The sequence below is a fragment of the Oncorhynchus tshawytscha genome, linkage group LG03 (genome assembly GCF_018296145.1).
Source record: "Oncorhynchus tshawytscha isolate Ot180627B linkage group LG03, Otsh_v2.0, whole genome shotgun sequence".
Classification (NCBI taxonomy): Eukaryota; Metazoa; Chordata; class Actinopteri; order Salmoniformes; family Salmonidae; genus Oncorhynchus; species Oncorhynchus tshawytscha.
In genome coordinates this window covers 7,896,401-7,921,872 of record NC_056431.1, presented here as the reverse complement: position 1 = coordinate 7,921,872, position 25,472 = coordinate 7,896,401, and the positions used below count along the sequence as shown (strand labels likewise).

The following is a 25,472-nucleotide window of genomic DNA, read 5'->3' as shown; positions in this document are numbered from 1 at the left end:
TATTATACACTTAACTTGCTCTGAATAACTGAGCAGAGTCAGCATCACACAAACAAGGAGACAGCAGTGGTGCTTTGGAAGAGGAGCAAACAAACATGAAAAATGGACACACAGAGAGAAAGAAAGTGGAGAACAGGTAAACAAAACAAGAGATTTGTGGTAGAGGAGAAGGGAGGAGGAGGGGTTGGGGGCTGGAGGGGAAGACCAGGTCCCTGTAGCCCCAGTAAGGGTCCATCTCCAAATGCTGGGTGGGTCTTAGTGATGTTCACTACATGGAGCTGCTCTGGCAGGGCAGGGTTAAGGTGTGGTAGGTAGGCTAGGCAGCACAGTACACAGCAGGGACGGACGGAGACACTGAGGGAGTTTTACCACGCTTCCTCAGCCTTAGCATAGCCACTGACCCCTAACCTTTTTAAACAGTTTGACTATGTTCAACTCTACCTAAAGGTGTTGGGTCTATGTTGATCTTTGGTTTTATACATCTCATCTACTCCACCCCCCCCCCTTCTCTTTACCTCTCTCTTCCTCTATTTATCCCTTTCCCTTACTACCTCTCTCTCTCACCTGTCTTTGTCCAGGTTTTCCTCCAGGGGGGGTTCATTGGGTGAGGGGGGCTCCCATACAGCCAGCCCCCCTGCCATCCCCGCGGGGGACACCTCGCCCCCCTCCGCCACCAACTGGGGGTCCGAACGACTGCTGAACAGACCTGGGAGAGGGAAAAAAGCACACATCAGATTCACCTCACTGAACACACCCTAAGTTAGGTTGGGTGTTGCTATGCTACCATGTAGCCGTCCAATCAGCCTTACCCATCTCGCTGTGGGAGAAGTCTGGGCTGGAGGTCACACTGATGTGAACCCCTGAGCCCTCGCTGACCTCCAAACCCTGATGGGGGGAGGATCCTGTTGAAACAGACTTCCTGTTTAATGCTGGAGGAGCAGCATCAGAGGCGGAGGAGCCTCGAGAGGGGGCGAGGCCGCTGGAAACCTTACGCTCCTGATTCACCTTCTCTTTATCCACTGAGAGAAAGAGGTAGAGAAATAGATGGTAAAAGGGATGACATTGAGAAAAAAAAAGAGTCAAAACAGTCAGTCATTTCCATGAGAGAAAGAAACAGACAGGACGATTATAGGGCAGTCAGTCAATCTGTGGTGAGAGAGGAGGGTTAATCATTCTCAGGGTGGGGACAGTTTTGTGCCTATGTTCACAACCCTACGACAGACTGACCGTGTGTGTGTGTGTGTGTGTGTGTGTGTGTGTGTGTGTGTGTGTGTGTGTGTGTGTGTGTGTGTGTGTGTGTGTGTGTGTGAGTGTGAGTGTGAGTGTGAGAGAGAGAGAGAGAGAGAGAGAGAGAGAGAGAGAGAGAGAGAGAGAGAGCTGGGCGAGATGGACAAAAATCCATGTTGTGTTAAATTGACTAATTGTTTCGATAATGATAAATCAGCAATAAATCATGTTTGGGGGAGGTGCTAGAGCTGGGCGAGATGGACAAAATGTGATAATGTGATGAATGTAACTATTTTGCTCAATAACAATAAATAGCCTACAACAATAAAACTAAATGTTTTAAAGGGACAGTTAGGCTACTTTACATTAGCGGGAGGGCTTTTGACCATTTAGTTCCAGTGCCAAGTAAGTCAACTGAGATAGCAGTGGGAACTCAAAACACTTAGCTAGTGATGTTGTTGCTATATAGACATGTAGGCTAATTGATTAATCTATCTAGGCTAACATCCGACAACAACTTTCCAGCACTAGACCTAGGCTACTTGATGAACAACAAGAGCTCACGGTTTTACCAATTTAACGTCAGATTCTGACGGTTATCCGCGTTTCTCCAAACATCAAATTTCAAAGTTGCACCAAACGTCAAATTTCTGCAGGAATCAACATAACGCATAGGCTATTACCGTTGACCAAATAACAGTTTTAGAACAATCTACAGGAACATTGTATAGCAAAATCACAGAAAATCACAGATTTTCATTTTTTTCGCCCAAGCTCTAGCGTGTGTGTATGTGGTTAGTCCATCTATTAAAACACCAATGATTACACCTAGACGCAAAACAGAAAGTCAACAAATCAAAACATTGCCATTCCCCTTGGCCCCTTCCGGGTTTGATTTGATACATGCAAACATGCTTTGGGGTTGATTAGTAAGGACTAAACCATTCTAGAGATAAAGGGGTGGGGAAGAGGAGATGAGAGCCAGACGGTGGTACCTTCAGCCTCCACTTTAGGAAGTTTGACCTCAGCTGAAAGAAGAACACAGGGCAAGACAACGGGTTCTTTTTAATTCTACAAAGACTTTGTCTTATACAGGCACTACGGTCATTCTGGTAGACCCACTTTTAGATGGCGATCGATAATCAAACACCTGACATAGCTTATACGATATGTCATCCACTCTGTTTCTCTGTACCTTCAGTATGCAGTATGTATTTAGTAGTGTATGCAGTGTGTATTTAGTAGTGCATACAGTGTGTATTTACTGTAAATATTTTTGTGTTGTTTTTTAACTACTTAAGGAAGACAAACTAATTTCTCCTTGGGTATTGATAAAGTACAATCTCATCTCATATTATGACACTACTGGTACGTACTGCTGCCAGCAATCCAGCCACCGGCGGCGCTGAGGATGTTGGGAAAACCCCCCTTCGGTTTAGATTTAGTGGACTCCTCACTCTTCTTATTCTGAGAGGGAGATGGAGGAAGAGAGACAAAGAGAGAGCGCATTATGACAAGTACAGTCTTATAATACTGGATAGGTTGGTGTGTGGTATGGACTGTGGACTGTGGACTCCAGACAGAGAGACAGACAGACAGACTCACCTTCCCAAGGGGTCTCCTGAAGAACCCTCTGGACTTCTTACTGTCAGCTACCCTGGACTTCACTCCTAGGTGCTTCATGTAGAAGGCCACTGCTGCAAAGATCGACGAACTGGAGGGCGAGAGAGAGGGAGGGAGAGCGAGATCTCTGTAAAGTTAGTGGTGATGAAAGTACATGCTGTATAAATGCATATATATTGGCATTGCAATAGAAACAATAATGATACACTATTATAGAGGATGCTAAAGCATGAGCTGTAAATAAAAAGAATAGGAGTGAAAGAGAGGGAGAGTAGGGGTGGGGTTGAAATGAGAAAAGGGGTGGGGTTGAGATGAGATGAGAAAAGGGGTGGGGTTGAGATGAGAAAAGGGGTTGAGATGAGAAAAGGGGTGGGGTTGAGATGAGAAAAGGCGTTGAGAGGAGAAAAGGGGTTGGAGAGGAGAAAAGGGGTTGAGAGGAGAAAAGGGGTGGGGTTGGAATATGAGAAAGGCTGGGGTGATGCTGGGTGGAGAGTTGGTAGTTTACTAGAGATGAAAGGAGGAGTAGAAAGAGGAGCTTGAGAGACAAAATGCAAGAGCTTTTCAAACTGAGGCCGTAAGACCACAAACCAAGTCAGCCTACATCAGCTACAGAATGCCATTTATGGCAAAGTAATGCAACTATAGTACTGCGGTCTGCACAACGTACAATAACAGTCCTGCAGTCTGCACAACGTACAACAACAGTCCTGCAGTCTGCACAACGTACAGGACTGCAGTCTGCGCAACGTACAACAACAGTCCTGCAGTCTGCACAACGTACAATAACAGTCCTGAAGTCTGCCCAACGTACAACAACAGTCCTGAAGTCTGCACAACGTACAACAACAGTCCTGAAGTCTGCACAACGTACAACAACAGTCCTGAAGTCTGCACAACGTACAACAACAGTCCTGCAGTCTGCACAACGTACAATAACAGTCCTGAAGTCTGCACAATGTACAATAACAGTCCTGCAGTCTGCACAACGTACAATAACAGTCCTGCAGTCTGCACAACATACAATAACAGTCCTGAAGTCTGCCCAACGTACAACAACAGTCCTGCAGTCTGCACAACGTACAATAACAGTCCTGAAGTCTGCACAACGTACAATAACAGTCCTGCAGTCTGCACAACGTACAATAACAGTCCTGCAGTCTGCACAACGTACAACAACAGTCCTGAAGTCTGCCCAACGTACAACAACAGTCCTGAAGTCTGCACAACGTACAATAACAGTCCTGAAGTCTGCACAACGTACAACAACAGTCCTGAAGTCTGCACAACGTACAATAACAGTCCTGCAGTCTGCACAACGTACAATAACAGTCCTGAAGTCTGCACAACGTACAACAACAGTCCTGAAGTCTGCACAACAACAGTCCTGCAGTCTGCCCAACGTACAACAACAGTCCTGAAGTCTGCACAACGTACAACAACAGTCCTGCAGTCTGCACAACGTACAGGACTGCAGTCTGCGCAACGTACAACAACAGTCCTGCAGTCTGCGCAACGTACAACAACAGTCCTGAAGTCTGCCCAACATACAACAACAGTCCTGAAGTCTGCACAACGTACAATAACAGTCCTGCAGTCTGCACAACGTACAATAACAGTCCTGCAGTCTGCACAACGTACAATAACAGTCCTGCAGTCTGCACAACATACAATAACAGTCCTGAAGTCTGCCCAACGTACAACAACAGTCCTGCAGTCTGCACAACGTACAATAACAGTCCTGAAGTCTGCACAACGTACAATAACAGTCCTGCAGTCTGCACAACGTACAATAACAGTCCTGAAGTCTGCCCAACGTACAACAACAGTCCTGAAGTCTGCACAACGTACAATAACAGTCCTGAGGTCTGCACAACGTACAATAACAGTCCTGAAGTCTGCACAACGTACAATAACAGTCCTGAGGTCTGCACAACGTACAATAACAGTCCTGAAGTCTGCACAACGTACAATAACAGTCCTGCAGTCTGCACAACGTACAATAACAGTCCTGAAGTCTGCCCAACGTACAACAACAGTCCTGAAGTCTGCACAGTCCAGTCCTGAAGTCTGCACAACGTACAATAACAGTCCTGCAGTCTGCACAACGTACAATAACAGTCCTGCAGTCTGCACAACATACAATAACAGTCCTGCAGTCTGCACAACGTACAATAACAGGCCTGCAGTCTGCACAACGTACAATAACAGTCCTGCTGTCTGCACAACGTACAATAACAGTCCTGCGGTCTGCACAACGTACAATAACAGTCCTGCAGTCTGCACAACGTACAATAACAGTCCTGCGGTCTGCACAACGTACAACAACAGTCCTGAAGTCTGCACAACGTACAACAACAGTCCTGAAGTCTGCACAACGTACAACAACAGTCCTGAAGTCTGCACAACGTACAACAACAGTCCTGAAGTCTGCACAACGTACAACAACAGTCCTGAAGTCTGCACAACGTACAACAACAGTCCTGAAGTCTGCACAACGTACAACAACAGTCCTGAAGTCTGCACAACAACAGTCCTGAAGTCTGCACAACGTACAATAACAGTCCTGAAGTCTGCACAACGTACAACAACAGTCCTGAAGTCTGCACAACGTACAACAACAGTCCTGAAGTCTGCACAACGTACAACAACAGTCCTGAAGTCTGCACAACGTACAACAACAGTCCTGAAGTCTGCACAACGTACAACAACAGTCCTGAAGTCTGCACAACAACAGTCCTGAAGTCTGCACAACGTACAACAACAGTCCTGAAGTCTGCACAACGTACAGCTATAGAGCAAAACAAACTAATTGAGGAGGAAGGTCAAATAAATATAAGGCATGTATGTATGGACTTTAAAAGATGAATGAATCTAAGCAGGGAGCTGGACAAAGCATGTCTAGCATGCATTCACACATTGACGGAAGTGGTTCAGACACACAGCACCGTGAAACACAGAACTCACCATTTCTCCTCGTCTGCGACGATGGAGGGGCTGAAAGAGAGGAGATTAATAGATATTAAAGAGAGAGAGAGAAAGATACGTGCAGACATTGCCAAGTCTGTAGACTTACCGCCGCAGTCGATTAAGTGGCATTTTCCCTCGCTCTTTCTCGACTGATTCTTAACTCTGTTTTGGGACGGTGGAATCTGAAGCGACTAAGCTTCTCCTGATCCAAATCAAATCTGACTGCAGTGATATTGTGTTCAGAGCAGAAGCTACTGAACATATTCTGATCTTTCCAACAAAAAAAGGGAAAAATAAAACAAAGTCTAGAACAATGAGAGATGCATTAAAAGCTGCACCCAAAACAATGCACAAGAAACTATTGACAATTGTTTTTCAACTAAAACACTGCAAAAATCGAATCTGTACAAATCTATCCAATCTGATTTTCTGCACAAGGCCAGGTATCAGCTGTCTAACTATCTGCAAAAGATAAGTGTGAAGTCAAGGCACAGCTGCTCTCTGGGAGTTGTCTGCAGGGTGGGCTGGAAAATCTAACAATGCTCCAGGACACCGGAAATGGCTATTTAACTGTGTTTTAGTCTGATGCAACAAGCAGGCAAGAATATGGAAATGAGACTGTTATTCTTTTCTATTAACATAAAGGGAGGGGTTTCCTCAGGATTCCTCAAGCCAATCAGGATGCCAAGCCCATCCCTCCATTCCACTGACTGACCAATGGGAAACAGAGGAGGTGAGATCACCATGTTGTGGCGGAGAGCCAGGGGAGCATGCTGAACGAGGGCGGGTGTGGGATTGTGGAGGAGAGCAGAGGATGGTGTAAGTGAATCTAAATGGGCAGAAAAACGACACTTTTGTAGTTAGGAGACAGAGAGAGTTGATTGTGAGTCAGTAACAGAGCCGGTGGGAAGCTGCTTTATGATGTGTTTGACACTGCCTGCTGACAAGCTTTTCATACTTCCTCCACTGACAATACAGTAGTAACCAGAAAAAAGGGACTTATGCATTGGGCATATCCCCTTTGTTGGTCTCTCTCTTATAGTCACTTTTATCCTCTCTCTTCACACTGCAGGTTAAAGAGCTTGTCGCCTGCTCTCCTCCTCACTTGTTCCAGTGTTAATTCATTGTATCTGGCTACTGGATCAGAGGTAGATGAACGGACTAGACTGCCCCTACTCTCCCTCCCCCTCTCCATCCTCCCCATCCCACCGGTTGGCAGCATGCCAGGGGAGAGCCTTCCTGCCAACGTGGCACTGCTGACTCTCTCCTTCTCCCTCTGCTTCCTCTCCTCCACCTCCCTTTCACCCCCTCTGTTCCAATCACTGTTGTCCCTCTTTCTTTTCTCCCCAAATCCCTCTCTCTCCTCCATGTCTTTAATCATCCATCTATCCCCCTAGTGCTCCCTGTGTGTTGAACTGGTTGTGTCAATGTGTGTATTTCTGCACCATATTCTAGAAATGTCCGCTGAGGGACTGGAACTGTGATGTCTAGAGGCCCGTGATGTCATGAGGATACTACACAGTATTTAATTGAATTCAAATTAAACTTGCCCCCAAACGAAGCCATGGGAGGTTTAACTTAGCTAATTAGACTGTACCTTTATCTATGAAGTTACATAAAAGCTATACGTTATGTAGTACTGCATTATGACAGTCAATAATCCACCCCAGCTGTCTACTCACTGGATCTCAGACATTTTGTCCAGCAGGGTCTCTGCCACAGCCTTCTCCTTCATCTCCATGGGGATACGATCAGTGGGGTAGTGAGACTCCACCTCCAGCAGCTCTGCCGCGTTAGGGGTCATACCCATCATCCTCTTCTGCCTGGGAGGGAGGCACAGCAGGAAGTATCCCTTTAAGTATGTACATCTCACACTGTATAACTGTCATCAGTCTGACATTATCGCTGAGGGCTAGTTGGTACACACGTGTGTATGGGGAGCAACAAGAGAGTTTGTGTTTAGGGCAGAGACTATTTTAACCCAATGTTATCACTGGTGAGTCAATAGGTGCTGTTTCACTGGTTCCATAGATATGGGTGATTTTGACCAGGTCACTGCTGGTTCTATGGATGTGGGTGTGTCACCTAAAGTCTTCCAGCTGTCGCAGCACCTCTGGGGCCTGAGCCAACTGGACATCCTGGACAAACTTCCTCTGCTGCTCCTCACTGAGCAGGTCTGGTCTGGTACGGTCTGAGACAGAGAGATTACATACACACCATGCTTTATCCAGATAATGCTGAGTAGACCAGTGGTGGAATAACAATATGACGGCTGCATTATCCTAAATCATAAGAGAATGATCGTAGGAGGGCTTACCCAACTCAAACGATACATTGTGAGGGATTTGCACTCTGAGAATCTATGTGGGTTGAAGAGAAGGAGGGAGAGAACATTTCATTTGACATAATGATAATATGCATCACAGTGACTTCTACGACACAATTTGTATAGAAATCTCAAACAATGCAGTACACCACAGTCACCACCAGATGTCACTTGAATACCATTTTTTTATGCAGGCAAGAGGAAACTTAGAAAACAGAAGTACAATTTCTACTCCATGAGTCTCTTTCTACCTCTGAATGTTCCAATGAACTTTTACTAAATGTATCCTTTTAGAATAGAGAGGGAGTGTAAAACAGGAAAAGAGCAATAGAAATAGCAATCTTTCCCAGAGGTCATTCCCACGACCCGAACAGGAAGTGGTTTGTCAGAGTGAGAAAGTGTGACACACTGAGCAGAGGGAGAGGGGGAGACACATGGCGAGAGGAAGAGGGGTATAGAGGGTACAGCCGGACAAACGGCCAGTAGCAAGAAACTAGAGGAAGTACGGTACAGAATAGGTACTAAGTACGGAACAGAACAGTGAGGTGCCATCTGGCTCTGGGCTCTACAGTCGCTTCTTAGCTCCCTGTGTTTCTTGCACTTACAGCGCCCTTGTCCAGGAAGCTGTTGTAGAACTCCACAAACTGCTTCTTTGTCTCTTTGGTACTGAGGTTCTTGAAGAGGTCAGCATGGAGGTAACACAACTGAGAGGGGGAGGAAGGGAGAGAGAGAGAAAGAGAGAAAAATGAGGAAGGGAGCTAGAAGATATGAGTACCACACACAAACCATTTTCTATAACACTATTAGGAGGTAATTTACGCAGCCGTATGTAGACTTTCTACAGCATATTGTGACACTGTGGAGGACAGATAAGTAATCGGTATGGTCGGTGGAGGACAGATAAGTAATCGGTATGGTCGGTGGAGGACAGATAAGTGATCGGTATGGTCGGTGGAGGACAGATAAGTGATCGGTATGGTCGGTGGAGGACAGATAAGTGATCGGTATGGTCGGTGGAGGACAGATAAGTGATCGGTATGGTCGGTGGAGGACAGATAAGTAATCGGTATGGCCGGTGGAGGACAGATAAGTGATCGGTATGGTCGGTGGAGGACAGATAAGTAATCGGTATGGTCGGTGGAGGACAGATAAGTAATCGGTATGGTCGGTGGAGGACAGATAAGTAATCGGTATGGCCGGTGGAGGACAGATAAGTAATCGGTATGGCCGGTGGAGGACAGATAAGTAATCGGTATGGTCGGTGGAGGACAGATAAGTAATCGGTATGGTCGGTGGAGGACAGATAAGTAATCGGTATGGTCGGTGGAGGACAGATAAGTGATCGGTATGGTCGGTGGAGGACAGATAAGTAATCGGTATGGCGGTGGAGGACAGATAAGTAATCGGTATGGCGGTGGAGGACAGATAAGTAATCGGTATGGTCGGTGGAGGACAGATAAGTGATCGGTATGGTCGGTGGAGGACAGATAAGTGATCGGTATGGTCGGTGGAGGACAGATAAGTAATCGGTATGGTCGGTGGAGGACAGATAAGTAATCGGTATGGTCGGTGGAGGACAGATAAGTAATCGGTATGGCCGGTGGAGGACAGATAAGTAATCGGTATGGTCGGTGGAGGACAGATAAGTAATCGGTATGGTCGGTGGAGGACAGATAAGTAATCGGTATGGCCGGTGGAGGACAGATAAGTAATCGGTATGGTCGGTGGAGGACAGATAAGTAATCGGTATGGTCGGTGGAGGACAGATAAGTAATCAGTATGGTCGGTGGAGGACAGATAAGTAATCGGTATGGCCGGTGGAGGACAGATAAGTAATCGGTATGGCCGGTGGAGGACAGATAAGTAATCGGTATGGCCGGTGGAGGACAGATAAGTAATCGGTATGGTCGGTGGAGGACAGTCTGGTGTGTATTAAAATACAGGTGCATCACTAGCTACAGGGACAGGTAGGGGGAGGTAGGGGGTTTGGGAGAGGGGTGAGGAGAGGGAGCCTGTCTGGGCTGTGAAGGGGTAACAGTACCTGGGCGGATCACGGTGTCTGCATGCAGAATAAAAGGGAGAGACAGGCATGCTTAATATCACTGGAGATGCACAGAAACAGAGCTACACATGGAGCAGACAGACACTCATCACACACTAACATGGACATAAACACCCACACACACACCAGACAATACATCACCATACACACACACTGTAGTTCTCACCAAGGAGGAGCAGTCGAACTGCAGGATGACGTGCTGAAGGAAGACCAGCAGGTGGGTTGGCCGACTCTTCACTAGCTCTATACTGGTGAAGTGACTGCTGTGGTCATCCACCGTCTGGAATGGACCGAGAGGGGGGTGATTAGAAACAGTAGATATATTGGAGGGAGAGGTGAGGAGGGAGAAGGAGACAGTACAGAGTGAAGGACAGATGAGGAATAGAGGAGGGAAGAAGGAGACAGATTAGATAGACAGGGAATGAGGAGAAGGATAGAAAGGACAGATTAGAAGGGAGTAGAGGAGAAGGATATTGAGAAGGGAGGACAGGGAATGAGGAGATTAGAGAAGGAATGAGAGAATGGAAGGGAGTATGTGAGAGGGACAGATTAGATAGACAGGGAATGAGGAGAAGGATTAGATAGAAGGGAATGAGGAGGAGGATAGAGAAGGATAGAGAAGGATAGACAGGGAATGAGGAGGAGAAGGATAGAGAATGGAGTATGTGAGACAGAAGGGAATGAGGAGGAGAAGGATAGAGAATGGAGGAGAAGGATAGAGAATGGGAGGAGAAGGATAGAGGGGAGGAGGAGGAGAAGGATAGAGAATGGAGTATGTGAGAGGGACAGATTAGATAGAGGGAATGAGGACAGAGAGAAAGGTCAGAACAGATATGATCATTCATCAGTCTATTGTTCGCTACAGTTCATTGTCATCAGGAAGTTACTCACGGGGTCCAGATCATTCTCAAAGTCCTCATCCTCGGCCCCGATGATGCTCATGGCTGGGTTAGACCACTGAGCCCCAAACGCTCCCCCCTACAGACAGAGACACAGTTAGACCACTGAGCCTCAAATGCTCCCCCCTACAGACAGAGACACAGTTAGACCACTGAGCCCCAAACGCTCCCCCAGAGACACAGTACAGACAGAGACACAGTTAGACCACTGAGCCCCAAACGCTCCCCCTACAGACAGAGACACAGTTAGACCACTGAGCCCCAAACGCTCCCCTACAGACAGAGACACAGTTAGACCACTGAGCCCCAAACGCTCCCCCTACAGACAGAGACACAGTTAGACCACTGAGCCCCAAACGCTCCCCCTACAGATAGAGACACAGTTAGACCACTGAGCCCCAAACGCTCCCCCTACAGACAGAGACACAGTTAGACCACTGAGCCCCAAACGCTCCCCCTACAGACAGAGAGAGACAGTTAGACCACTGAGCCCCAAACGCTCCCCCTACAGACAGAGACACAGTTAGACCACTGAGCCCCAAACGCTCCCCCTACAGACAGAGAGACAGTTAGACCACTGAGCCCCAAACGCTCCCCCTACAGACAGAGACACAGTTAGACCACTGAGCCCCAAACGCTCCCCTACAGATAGAGACACAGTTAGACCACTGAGCCCCAAACGCTCCCCCTACAGACAGAGACACAGTTAGACCACTGAGCCCCAAACGCTCCCCCTACAGACAGAGACACAGTTAGACCACTGAGCCCCAAACGCTCCCCCTACAGACAGAGACACAGTTAGACCACTGAGCCCCAAACGCTCCCCCCCAAACGCTCCCCCTACAGACAGAGACACAGTTAGACCACTGAGCCCCAAACGCTCCCCCCTACAGACAGAGACACAGTTAGACCACTGAGCCCCAAACGCTCCCCCTACAGACAGAGACACAGTTAGACCACTGAGCCCCAAACGCTCCCCCTACAGATAGAGACACAGTTAGACCACTGAGCCCCAAACGCTCCCCTACAGACAGAGACACAGTTAGAACACTGAGCCCCAAATGCTCCACCCTACAGACAGAGACACAGTTAGACCACTGAGCCCCAAACGCTCCCCCTACAGACAGAGACACAGTTAGACCACTGAGCCCCAAACGCTCCCCCTACAGATAGAGACACAGTTAGACCACTGAGCCCCAAACGCTCCCCCTACAGACAGAGACACAGTTAGACCACTGAGCCCCAAATGCTCCTCCCTACAGGCAGAGTAGATCTGGGACAATAAACCAAAAATGATCGACACCGACCATACCGATCACTTATCGCCGGCATTTTGCTCATATCCGTCATCACAATAAGTAGCCTATACTAGAGAAATACGAAGTTTGAAATGAAATACGTTTTCTAATGTGAGTGATTTTTAATGGGACAATTTTTAAACTGTGGTGCACATTAATGTTATAAACTTATAGTTCTATTTATTATTATGATTCAATTCAGGCAATTAATTGCAATGTGGAGTTTTGGCACCATGAGGAGACAGAAAAGAGAGAGAGGACATTACATCATCTGACACCACCATAACCTGCTGAGTGACACTGCAAAAGTCAACCCACACCGACCTTGGCCTCACCCACTTACAGTCAAGAAGGATATATATATATTTCCTTCTTGACTGTAAGTGTGTGTGGTGGGTGAGGCCGAGGTCAGCGTGGGTTGACTTTTGCAGTGTCACTCAGCAGGTTATGGTGGTGTCAGATGATGTAATGTCCTCTCTCTCTCTTTTTAGCATATATATATATATATATATATATATATACACAGTGCCTTGTGAAAGTATTCGGCCCCCTTGAACTTTGCTACATTTCAGGCTTCAAACATAAAGATATAGAACTGTATTTTTTTGTGAAGAATCAACAACAAGTGGGACACAATCATGAAGTGGAACGACATTTATTGGATATTTCAAACTTTTTTAACAAATCAAAAACTGAAAAATTGGGCTTGCAAAATTATTCAGCCCCTTTACTTTCAGTGCAGCAAACTCTCTCCAGAAGTTCAGTGAGGATCTCTGAATGATCCAATGTTGACCTAAATGACTAATGATGATAAATACAATCCACCTGTGTGTAATCAAGTCTCCGTATAAATGCACCTGCACTGTGATAGTCTCAGAGGTCCGTTAAAAGCGCAGAGAGCATCATGAAGAACAAGGAACACACCAGGCAGGTCCGAGATACTGCTGTGAAGAAGTTTAAAGCCGGATTTGGATACAAAAAGATTTCCCAAGCTTTAAACATCCCAAGGAGCACTGTGCAAGCGATAATATTGAAATGGAAGGAGTATCAGACCACTGCAAATCTACCAAGACCTGGCCGTCCCTCTAAACTTTCAGCTCATACAAGGAGAAGACTGATCAGAGATGCAGCCAAGAGGCCCATGATCACTCTGGATGAACTGCAGAGATCTACAGCTGAGATGTGAGACTCTGTCCATAGGACAACAATCAGTCGTATATTGCACAAATCTGGCCTTTATGGAAGAGTGGCAAGAAGAAAGCCATTTCTTAAAGATATCCATAAAAAGTGTTGTTTAAAGTTTGCCACAAGCCACCTGGGAGACACACCAAACATGTGGAAGAAAGTGCTCTGGTCAGATGAAACCAAAATTGAACTTTTTGGCAACAATGCAAAACGTTATGTTTGGCGTAAAAGCAACACAGCTCATCACCCTGAACCTACCATCCCCACTGTCAAACATGGTGGTGACAGCATCATGGTTTGGGCCTGCTTTTCTTCAGCAGGGACAGGGAAGATGGTTAAAATTGAAGGGAAGATGGATGGAGCCAAATACAGGACCATTCTGGAAGAAAACCTGATGGAGTCTGCAAAAGACCTGAGACTGGGACGGAGATTTGTCTTCCAACAAGACAATGATCCAAAACATAAAGCAAAATGTACAATGGAATGGTTCAAAAATAAACATATCCAGGTGTTAGAATGGCCAAGTCAAAGTCCAGACCTGAATCCAATCGAGAATCTGTGGAAAGAACTGAAAACTGCTGTTCACAAATGCTCTCCATCCAACCTCACTGAGCTCGAGCTGTTTTGCAAGGAGGAATGGTAAAAAATTTCAGTCTCTCGATGTGCAAAACTGATAAGAGACATACCCCAAGCGACTTACAGCTGTAATCGCAGCAAAAGGTGGCGCTACAAAGTATTAACTTAAGGGGGCTGAATAATTTTGCACGCCCAATTTTTCAGTTTTTGATTTGTTAAAAAAGTTTGAAATATCCAATAAATGTCGTTCCACTTCATGATTGTGTCCCACTTGTTGTTGATTCTTCACAAAAAAATACAGTTTTATATCTTTATGTTTGAAGCCTGAAATGTGGCAAAAGGTAGCTCAAGGTTCAAGGCTCAAGGCTCAAAGTTCAAGGGGGCCGAATACTTTCACAAGGCACTGTATATATAGCCGCAGGCACTTCATGGTTTTGGTTTAACTGACCTGGTAGACCAGGTGTGTTGATGTTAGACAATCACTGAACAATCAATTAGGTCAGGTGTGGTGCCTAGTTGGGACAAAATCCTACAGTACCTGCGGCCCTCCAGGAACAGGGTTGCCGACCCCTGACCTAGTCTATAGGACCCCATAATCACACTACTAAAGCCTTGTTCACACTGCAGGCCTTAACGCTCAAATCCATTTTAGAATACTGACTGTCCAAACAGCAAGTTACAAGTGACCAAATCATGTGTGTTCAGACAGCAGTCATTAGCTGACACGGCCAAGCTAGTTGTCATAGTAACCACTGGTGTGTGGCAGTGGTGTAGCAAAGATTTTATATAACTAAACCAAGATAGACCACAGCCTGTCGCTTCAAATGGAAACAAATGAGTCATAGTGGGCAGGAGGAGGTGGGCAGAGCCAAGCACAAGTTGGTGAGATTCTATTGGCTCGTTCTAGCACACATTTGCAGATTTCCATTAAGGAACGCCTACTCTGTGAAGTGTGCAATAACTCAATTCACCTTTTCACTTGTTCTAAACAATGCCCTTTTTTAAAACCTTAGCAAAGGGTAAAGTCTAGACAACTTTGTCCACTCTGTTCGCAAGAGATTATAGTTTTGGGAACAGAAAACTGTATTGAGATCAAATGTTTAATCATTGATAAAATGTACGGAATGTCGGCCACTGGGCTTCCGCTCACTGCCATATTTGGTAGTGAGTGGGAACGCCAAGTGGAAGCTTCACATTTATACATCCGGTGAAATATCTTCCTCATTGTTCTATCTGTGGGTGTACGCTGACTGGTGGTGGTGCCCGTGTTTCCTATCACTCAGAAGTTATGTATCAAGTTAAAGTGGCTACCCTGGGGCGGCAGGGTAGCCTAGTGGTTAGAGCGTTGGACTAGTAACTGAAAGGTTGCAAGTTCATATCCCCGAGCTGACAAAGTACAAATCTGTCGTTCTGCCCCTGAACAGGCAGTTAACCCACTGTTCCTAGGTCGTCATTGAAAATAAAAATTTGTTCTTAACTGACTTGCCTAGTTTAATAAAGGTCCAAAAATAAATAACAATGCCTGCCATGGACGTCTCCCAGTTGCTTTGAATGTTCCAAAATCAGTGTAAGAACACTTAAAGCCTCAAAGGATAAGACGGTCCAGCTTTCAAAAGGAGTCCTTTTTGGCTAGCCACAGCAGTCAACTAACTAGCTAGGTAGCGGTTAGCTTTCTAGCACATTCACTAATTTGCTTGTCAAACTGTCAAGATATGCCAAATAACTGTCGAAAAACCACTTGAGGGCAAATAAATCAGATTTGACCGTTCTAAACTCTGGTTAGGGAAGGGGGTAAACTCTGGTTAGGGAGGGGGTAAACTCTGGTTAGGGGGGGTTAGGGAAGGGGGTAAACTCTGGTTAGGGAAGGGGGTAAACTCTGGTTAGGGAGGGGGTAAACTCTGGTTAGGGAGGGGGTAAACTCTGGTTAGGGAAGGGGGTAAACTCTGGTTAGGGAAGGGGGGGGGTAAACTCTGGTTAGGGAAGGGGGTAAACTCTGGTTAGGGAAGGGGGTAAACTCTGGTTAGGAAGGGGGGTAGGGAAGGGGGTAAACTCTGGTTGGGGAGGGGGTAAACTCTGGTTGGGGGGGGGGGGGAGGGGGTAAACTCTGGTTGGGGAGGGGGTGGTTAGGGGGGGTAAACTCTGGTTAGGGAGGGGGTAAACTCTGGTTGGGGAGGGGGTAAACTCTGGTTGGGGAGGGGGGGGTAAACTCTGGTTGGGGAGGGGGAAGGGGGTAAAAACTCTGGTTAGGGAGGGGGTAAACTCTGGTTAGGGAGGGGGGGTAAATTCTGGTTAGGGAGAGGGGGGAGGGGGGTAAACTCTGGTTAGGGAGAGGGGTTAGGGAGGGGGTAAACTCTGGTTAGGGAGAGGGGGAGAGGGGTAAACTCTGGTTAGGGAGAGGGGGTTAGGGAGAGGGGTAAACTCTGGTTAGGGAGAGGGGGAGAGGTAAACTCTGGTTAGGGAGAGGGGGTAAACTCTGGTTAGGGCCTTTGCTTGCTTATCACGACAGGTCATTACTGACGCAATTGACTGCAAGAATATACAGGGGCCAATTTGAGTTCTCCAATCAATTTTTGGAGAATGGCTAAATATCTAGCGCCATTAAAATCCTGGAGTGTTTGACTAATTAAGTAGAATCAAGGTGCTTTCTGCAAATCACAAATTCCTCTTCCTCCAGGCTCCTCTGAAACATTTAGATTTGGGATCGTAGCTTGGAGGGAGTTAGAGAGAGAGGGATACATATTTTAACCCAGGGGAAACAGAACATGCCTTGCCAAAACCCAGTTCACAGCTGAGCATTCAACAAAGTTGAACTAATAATGCCCTGAGGGAGATGGGTCCCCGTGAGAACTCACAACAGTCAGTGACAGCTAGTCCAGAAACAACCTCCAAACCTTAAGCTCTACCCCTAGACCCTAGGTTACACCTTCAGTATTTGCAGATCTGTAGACTGTAGGAATGGAATACGCTACACCAGCAATAACTTCTTTAAACGCCTGTGTGTGAATGAGGATGTGAGCGGGTGGGTGTGGGCCTGTGAAAGTGTAAAACATATTTTGTAGAAAGAGTAGTGTAGAAAGAGTTCAGCGTATCTAGATGACTGAGGTGCGATAGCAGCAAATGTGTGTTGGGTTTGAGAGTGAGGTCAGTTAAGTGACAGAGACTAAAATAGCACATTGTCTTGTAAGGAGAAGTGGTGTTGCTGGTATGAGTTCAGAGGCTTTAGAGGTCAAGGAGAGAGATGGAAAAATGGAGTTGGAGGAGGAGAGAACATGTGGTCATTCACGGTCATGTGTAGAGGTAAGTAAACCAGGGAACTGAGTGGAATGCACAAACGTGCACCAACACATGCACAAAGTAGGGTGAAATAATCCCACACACCAGTTGGTAAACCTTCCTCTCAGCACCACACATACCGACCACCGCTGTTAGTAGCCTGAATCAACCAATGCCTGGGCTGCACTTACAGTAATCTTGTTCACCACACACACTTCTGCCCAATGCTATGTGGAATTAGCCTGGGAACGAGGTGGCATGTAAAGTGACACCGCTGCAGTAGCCCATCATTTACCCAACCGTACAGTTACATCACCATGGCTACCACAGAGGCTGAATGCACTGCTGCCTGTTGGAACTATGAAATGCTGTCACATGAAGTAGTATCCCCCACTACAGTGCAAACATGGGGAGTCTGCTGTTACAGACAGTGTTGGGATATGACAGCTTAAATCTGAGAGGGTCTATGTGGGAGGGTCCCTTCTACTCTCCTCTCCTGACATACTGAACATTCCACAGCATAGCACCAGACTACACCAGTCTCTTCCCCTTCTCATCTCCTTGACTTCTCGTCCCCTTTCCTTCTCATCCCGATACATGAAAAGGGCTGGATGGGGCTGTTCTGACAGTGAGGAAAGGAGAGAAACTATTACAGACTATTGGGATGTGACTTGGTGAGGAAAGGAGACAAGGAGAGGAAGTTTATTCAGGCCATTATTGGGACATGGCCCAGAAGTGCAGGAGAGCCCTGGAGCTCCTGAGGCAGCTGTGCCACTACTCCCACGCTCCTCTCCCCCCTCCCCTTTTGTCACATTCCAACAATAATTAGCTAGGTGTCAGCTGGCATCAATCTATTGATAGCTATCAGGCATATGTGCCGCTGTACTTGGGTGTTTCTGTGTGTGAATGTGCAGGGGAGGGCTTGTGTGTGCGTCTATTATAAAGCACCTGTTACAACTCCTAAATGTCCCTTTTTCAGGACCCTGTCTTTTAAAGATAATTCGTAAAAATCCAAATAACTTCACAGATCTTCATTGTAAAGGGTTTAAACACTGTTTCCTATGCTTGTTCAATGAACAATAAACTATTAATGAACATGCACCTGTGGAACGGTCGTTAAGACACTAACAGCTTACAGACCGTAGGCAATTTAGGTCACAGTTATGAAAATTTAGGACACCAAATAGGCCTTTCTACTGACTCTGAAAAACACACACAAAAAAGATTCCCAGGGTCCCTGCTCATCTGTGTGAACGTGCCTTAGGCATGCAGCAAGGAGGCATACTGTGAGACCAAAACAGCGCAGTAGCAGACCACGTGTAACAACACCTGTATAGGATCGGTATATCTGAACATCACACCTACGGGACAGGTACAGGATGGCAAAAACAACTGCCCCAGTTACACCAGGAACGCACAACCCCTCCATCAGTGCTCAGACTGTCCGCAATAGGCTGAGAGAGGCTGACTGAGGGCTTGTAGGCCTGTTGTAAGGCAGGTCCTCACCAGATATCACCGGCAACAACGTCGCCTATGGGCACAAGCCCACCGTCGCTGGACCAGACAGGACTGGCAAAAAGTGCTCTTCACTGATTAGTCACAGTTTTGTCTCACCAAGGGTGATGGTCAGATTTGCGTATTATTTGGAAGTGGAGGGTCCGTCATGGTCTGGGGCGGTGTGTCACAGCATCATTGGACTGAGCTTGTTGTCACTGCAGGCAATCTCAATGCTGTGCGTTGCAGGGAAGACACCCTCCTCCCTCATGTGGTACCCTTCCTGCAGGCTCATCCTGACATGACCCTCCAGCATGACAATGCCACCAGCCATACTGCTCTTTCTGTGCGTGATTTCCTGCAAGACAGGAATGTCAGTGTTCTGCCATGGCCAGCGAAGAGTCTGGATCTCAATCCCATTGAGCACGTCTGGGACCTGTTGGATCGGAGGGTTTTATGAATTCCCCCCAGAAGTGGAAGAGTGGGGTAACATCTCACAGTAGGAACTGTCAAATCTGGTGCAGTCCATGAGGAGGAGAGGCACTGCAGTACTTAATGCAGCTGGTGGCCACACCAGATACTGACTGTTACTTTTGACCCCCCTTTGTTCAGGGACATATTATTCCATTTCTGATAGTCACATATTTGTGGAACTTGTTCAGTTTATGTCTCAGTTGTTGAATCTTGTTATGTCCATACAAATATTTACACATGTTAAGTCTGCTGAAAATAAACGCAGTTGACAGTGAGAGGACGTTTCTTTTTTTCCTGAGTTTATCTCCATTTTCACTTGAAACTCATTCATATTATATGGTTATTCAACATTTTTTGTTTTACAGCATTTCTTAGTTCCACCAGGCAGGTCACTGTGAGAGAGTGTCACTATTTACACAACCAATAAGAACGCAGGACACTGATGGGCCAAACGATGACCAAACGATGACACCCCACTGTGAACTTCTTCACTGTCCATGCCACAGTGGCAGAGGCTGATAACTGTCAATCAAGCTTCACATTACAGTGACTGTCAGCCAGAGCAGTTTGTGTCAGCCAGTCAGAATCAGAATAGGAAGGATCATAGAAATGCGTGTATTGTATGGTGCCTGCCAATACCCAGTAAGAGTAAAGCAGCCCAGACCGCTGGAGTTTAGATAATGTCAACAGAACCAACTAGCACAACACTTTAGAGGGATGAAGCCTTAGACAGACCCTTATGCAGTGGTGGAAAAAGTACTCAATTGTCATACTTGAGTAAAAGTTTTGATACTTGAGTCGTTTTCTATTAAGGTAAAAGTCACCCAGTAAAATACTACTTGAGTAAAAGTCTAAAACTATTTCTTTTTAAATATACTTAAGTATCAAAGGTAAATGGAATTGCTAAAATGTATTTAAGAATCAAAAGTATAAATAATTTCAAATTCCTTATATTCATTTTCTCGTTTTTTTTATTTACGGATAGCCATGGGCACACTACAACACGCAGACATAATTTACAAACGAAGCATGTGTGTTTAGTGAGTTCGCCAGGTCAGAGGCAGTTGGGATGAGCACATTCTCTTGATAAGTGTGTGAAGTACTTTTGGGTGTCAGGGAAAAAGTATGGAGTAAAATGTACATTATTTTCTTTAGGAATGTAGTGGAATAAAAGTAAAAGTTGACAAAAATACAAATAGTAAAGTAGATACCCAAAAAAACTACTTAAGTAGTACTTTAATGTGTTTTTACTTGAGTACTTTACACCACTGCCCTTATGTGTCTGGTGAGAGTCATATAGTACAAATAAAAGCAACAAAGAGAACGAGGGTTCTACAGTATCTATCAATCATAGAACCCAGTCTTTCATCCCATCTGAAAACATAAAGCATTTATAAGTACCAAACATCCATTCATTGTGTCAGCTTAGGTCACTCTTCACCCCAAACACCCGGTCCCGCACAATAGCCTGTGTCCGGTCCCCTGTGCCACTATGACAGCATGGCCCTGAAATAGAGCAGAGCCTTAATGGAAGCTCAGCTGTGTCTGTGCTCTTTTTATCTGGCCTTCTCATCAGGCAAGGCTTCATTGCACTGAATGAGGGGTGTCCCCAGAGGCGCCTGAGTAGAAAAGGAGCGGGAGGCACACAGACAGGAAGTGGGTGTAATTTCCTCAGGAAACGATAAGAGCCATTTCCTGTTCGACCTGTCTGCAAGAGTCATGTCGAAAGATCGAGAGAGTGAAAGAGAAGACGAGAGAGAGAGGAGGGAGATGAGGGAGGGAGGGAGGAGAAGGGATGAGGAGACGATAGAAGAGGAGAGAGAGAGAGATGCGTGATGGTGTACAAAATGAGAAAGAGAGAAAGAAAGATAGAAAGAGGAAGGATGGAGCATGGCAGAGGGGAACAAGTTCAGGGGTGAGATTAAGAAATGACACCCTTCTCTTTACTTGAACTGTGCTCATCACCTCTGTCACTCAGGAGAGGAAGTTGGCAAATATTTCATGAACGAAATCAACCGAAGAAAGATGATTGAGAAACAGAGAGGCGAGGACACGTGGGTAACACTGAGATAAGGTGTGAGAAGCACAGTGAGGCCCTAGTACTGCTGCCTGCCTGCCATCATGTGTGCAGGGGGGGGTGTGTATTAAATCAAATGTTATTTGTCACATGCTTCATAAACAACAGGTGTAGACTAACAGTGAAATGCTTACTTATGGGCCCTTCCCAACAATGCTTACTTACAGTTCATTCATTAACCCAACAAAAATACAATGTGTGTGGTGTGTTGGGCAATGCAGGGACTGAAGTGTGAAATTCCTGGGCTAACTCAGGTTAATGAAGGATAATCATTCATAGCTGACAACTGTTGCAACACCACTGTGGTCAACACATTTACATCAACACTGCAGATTACACACGACAGTCCAGATTAGATACATTGATATTCCAACTGCATGTGAGATTAGGGATTAAATACAGTTGAAGTCAGAAGTTTACATACACCTTAACCAAATACATTTACTCGGTTTTTCACAATTCCTGACATTGAATCCGAGTACAAATTCCGTTTTAGGTCAGTTAGGATCACCACTTTATTTTAAGAATGTGAAATGTCAGAATAACAGCAGAGATAATGATTTATTTCAACATTTATTTATTTCATCACATTCCCAGTGGGTCAGAAGTTATCATAACACTCAATTAGTATTTGGTAGCATTACCTTTAAATTGTTTAACTTGGGTCAAACTTTTTGGGTAGCCTTCAACAAGCTTCCCAAAATAAGTTGGGTGAATTTTGGCCCATTCCTCCTGACAGAGCTGGTGTAACTCAGTCAGGTTTCTAGGCCTCCTTGCTCGCACACACTTTTTCAGTTCTGCCCACACATTTTCTGTAGGATTGAGGGCAGGGCTTTGTGATGGCCACCTTGACTTTGTTGTCCTTAAGCCATTTTGCCACAACTTTGGAAGAATGCTTGGGGTCATTGTCCATTTGGAAGACTCATTCGCGACCAAGCTTTAACTTCCTGACTGATGTCGCTTCAATATATCCACATCATTTTCCGTCCTCATGATGTCATCTATTTTGTGAAGTGCACCAGTCCCTCCTGCAGCAAAGCACCCCCACATCATGATGCTGCCACCCCCGTGCTTCACGGTTGGGATAGTGTTCTTCAGCTTGCTTTCAGCAATGGTCATTATGGCCAAACAGTTCTATTTTTGTTTCATCAGACCAGAGGACATTTCTCAAAAAATTACAATCTTTGTCCCCATGTGCATTCTGGCTTTTTTATGGCGGGTTTGGAGCAGTGGCTTCTTCCTTGCTGAGCAGCCTTTCAGGTCATGTCGATATAGGACTTGTTTTACTGTGGATATAGATACTTTTGTACCCGTTTCCTCCAGCATCTTCACAAGGTCCTTTGCTGTTGTTCTGGGATTGATTTGCACTTTTAGCACCAAAGTATGTTAATCTCTAGTAGACAGAATGCGTCTCCTTCCTGAAGGGAATGACGGTTGCGTGGTCCCATGGTGTTTATTCTTGCGTACTATTGATATACAGTTGAACGTGGTACCTTCAGGCGTTTGGAAATTGCTCCCAAAGATGAACCAAACTTGTGGAGGTCTACAATTTTTTTTCTAAGGTCTTGGCTTATTTCTTTTGATTTTCCCATGATGTCAAGCAAAGAGGCACTGAGTTTGAAGATAGGCCTTGAAATACATCCACAGGTACACCTCCAATTGACTCAAATGATGTCAATTAGCCTATCAGAAGCTTCTAAAGCCATTACATAATTTTCTGGAATTTTCCAAGCTGTTTAAAGGCACAGTCAATTTAGTGTATGTAAACTTCTGACCCACTGAAATTGTGATACAGTGAATTATAAGTTAAATAATATGTCTGTAAACAATTGTTGGAAAAATTACTTGTGTCATGCACAAAGTAGATGTGCTGACCGACTTGCCAAAACTATAGTTTGTTAACAAGAAATCTGTGGAGTGGTTGAAAACCAAGTTTTAATGACTCCAATCTAAGTGTATAGAAACTTCTGACCAACTGTAGGTACAAGAATTTCCCCAAATGAGTCATACATATATACAACTCAATGTCAACAGATTAAATAATTCAAGATAACTAGCTAGAACAGTTTACTGCCTGGCCTTGTAACTATTTGTAGGGTTAATCAGTACATAGTATTGGTTAAACAGAGATTGTCATTCACAATACAACATACTGTAGTATCAGACTCTGGACCTAAGTGGATGTTCCAAAAGAGAGAGATCTAACGCAGAAGAAAGAACCAACAGAGGCAAAGAGATGAGAATGAAAGAGTAAAAGGAGAGAACAGAGAGAGAGGTAGAGAGAGAGAGCGAGAGCGAGAGAGAGAGAGAGAGAGGTAGAGAGAGAGAGCGAGAGGTAGAGAGAGAGAGCGAGAGGTAGAGAGAGAGCGAGGTAGAGAGAGAGAGCGAGAGGTAGAGAGAGAGCGAGAGGTGGAGAGAGAGCGAGGTAGAGAGGTAGAGAGAGAGAGAGCGAGGTAGAGAGAGAGAGAGAGGTAGAGAGAGAGCACGAGGTAGAGAGAAAGCGCGAGGTAGAGAGAGAGCGAGGTAGAGAGAGAGAGCGAGGTAGAGAGAGAGAGCGAGAGGTAGAGAGAGAGCGAGGGAGAGAGAAAGTGAGGTAGAGAGAGAGAGCGAGAGGTAGAGAGAGAGGTAGAGAGAGAGAGCGAGAGGTAGAGAGAGAGAGTGAGGTAGAGAGAGAGAAGTGTCAGGAAGATGTGGGATGGAGGGAAACGGCTACGCTGAAAGTGGTGTGAATATGCCCTCATACCACATCCTCTCTACCCATCCCTCTTTCAGTCCACTTCTCTTGCTCTCTTCCTTCCCTCCCCGTACTCTCTTCTCCCCTCCCTCTCTACCTTCAAATCAATCTCAATCGCCAGGTCACAGTTGTAAATGAGAACTTGTTCTCAACTTGACTACCTGGTTAAATAAAGGCGAAATAAAATTACAAATCAATCTTGGTTGGTATGGCCACTTCAATACAGCCAAGCCACTCGTGACCAGAACAGTAGAGCCAATTACGTCATTTAGCAGCCATTACGCACTGGCTAACATAAGACTAGCAACTCAAAAAATTCCTAACCCCTAGAACAGCAGTGATGTGTAAAATCCCCTGCATCTCTTTCTCTGTCCCTATTGCCTAACCCTTAATGCCAAAATATACTTCCATACCCCTGACAACTCCTTGGCATTACTTTCCCTACCCCCTATTTTTCTCTTGCTCTCCACGTAAGTGGTCACCGTTTCATGCTTCAAGGAAACATTGGATAGACGAGGGCCAATCGGCTGTCATGGAATGGGTTCGCAGTGAGCCTCCCGCCTATTTAACTGCTTCCAAATGTGTGTGTGTTGGTGTGTGTGTGTCTGGATAGTAGGGTAATTGCGCAGGCCAAACACAGAGGCCTTTGATTACCATTTGGGTCGTGGAGAAACATTCTCATTCATTCAGAAGGGATGTATGTGTGTGTGATTGTGTTGGCAGGCCATGTTTTACCACCCCTATGTCCAGTGGTGGTTGATGATGACTTGAGGACGGCAGCACATAAAGCAGCTATGTCCGGCCAGAGTGTTGGAAGAGCTTTCCCAGAATCCCAATCTGGGCTGGTTCTGAACATGGAGGTAGCAATACCGCCGCCCCTCCATGACGGTACGGCCCACATAACTCACCAACCATGCAACGCAGTCCTGCTGCATTCACATCCTCCATCTTAACATCGCTCTATTACTGAGGCACCATGAACCACATACTGCAGCTAGCATCATTATTGGACATTTCTGTTACATTTCTCAGTGAAAATGGCCTAATAATTACTCTCTTCAGATTTAGTCATACAGCTCTATCTCCCCTTATCCTAACCAGACTTTTAGAAATTAATGTGTATACAACTCATTCAGAGATGGAAATGTTAAGATAGTGTCATGTCCTAGGGCCCCTTCTCGTTGATTACACAGGAAACCTCATCAGCCCTGCTGTACTGTCAACATGGAGGGGTATTTTGAGGCTGCTTGTTCTCGT

At 45.8% G+C, this 25,472-nt stretch overlaps 1 protein-coding gene across 5 annotated transcripts in view; it reads right to left on the bottom strand.

The window, feature by feature from the left end:
* Positions 1-25,472, bottom strand: part of LOC112244209 (rho guanine nucleotide exchange factor 1-like) — a 61,456-nt gene that overhangs the window by 28,591 nt on the left and 7,393 nt on the right. For 3 of the 5 annotated variants that reach the window (XM_042309030.1, XM_042309031.1, XM_042309042.1), the window contains exons 2-13: positions 11,097-11,183; positions 10,372-10,485; positions 8,749-8,847; positions 8,135-8,177; positions 7,903-8,008; positions 7,500-7,640; positions 5,815-5,844; positions 2,833-2,941; positions 2,604-2,694; positions 2,223-2,255; positions 810-1,019; positions 565-706 (exon numbers count right to left, since the gene is read on the bottom strand). In XM_042309030.1, the coding sequence (XP_042164964.1) occupies positions 565-706; positions 810-1,019; positions 2,223-2,255; positions 2,604-2,694; positions 2,833-2,941; positions 5,815-5,844; positions 7,500-7,640; positions 7,903-8,008; positions 8,135-8,177; positions 8,749-8,847; positions 10,372-10,485; positions 11,097-11,147 (1,169 nt within the window). In that variant the 5' untranslated portion in view covers positions 11,148-11,183. Of the gene's footprint in view, positions 1-564; positions 707-809; positions 1,020-2,222; positions 2,256-2,603; positions 2,695-2,832; positions 2,942-5,814; positions 5,845-5,923; positions 6,307-7,499; positions 7,641-7,902; positions 8,009-8,134; positions 8,178-8,748; positions 8,848-10,371; positions 10,486-11,096; positions 11,184-25,472 lie in introns of those variants that run through there. The other 2 variants (XM_042309034.1, XM_042309045.1) reach the window with 2 other exon arrangements.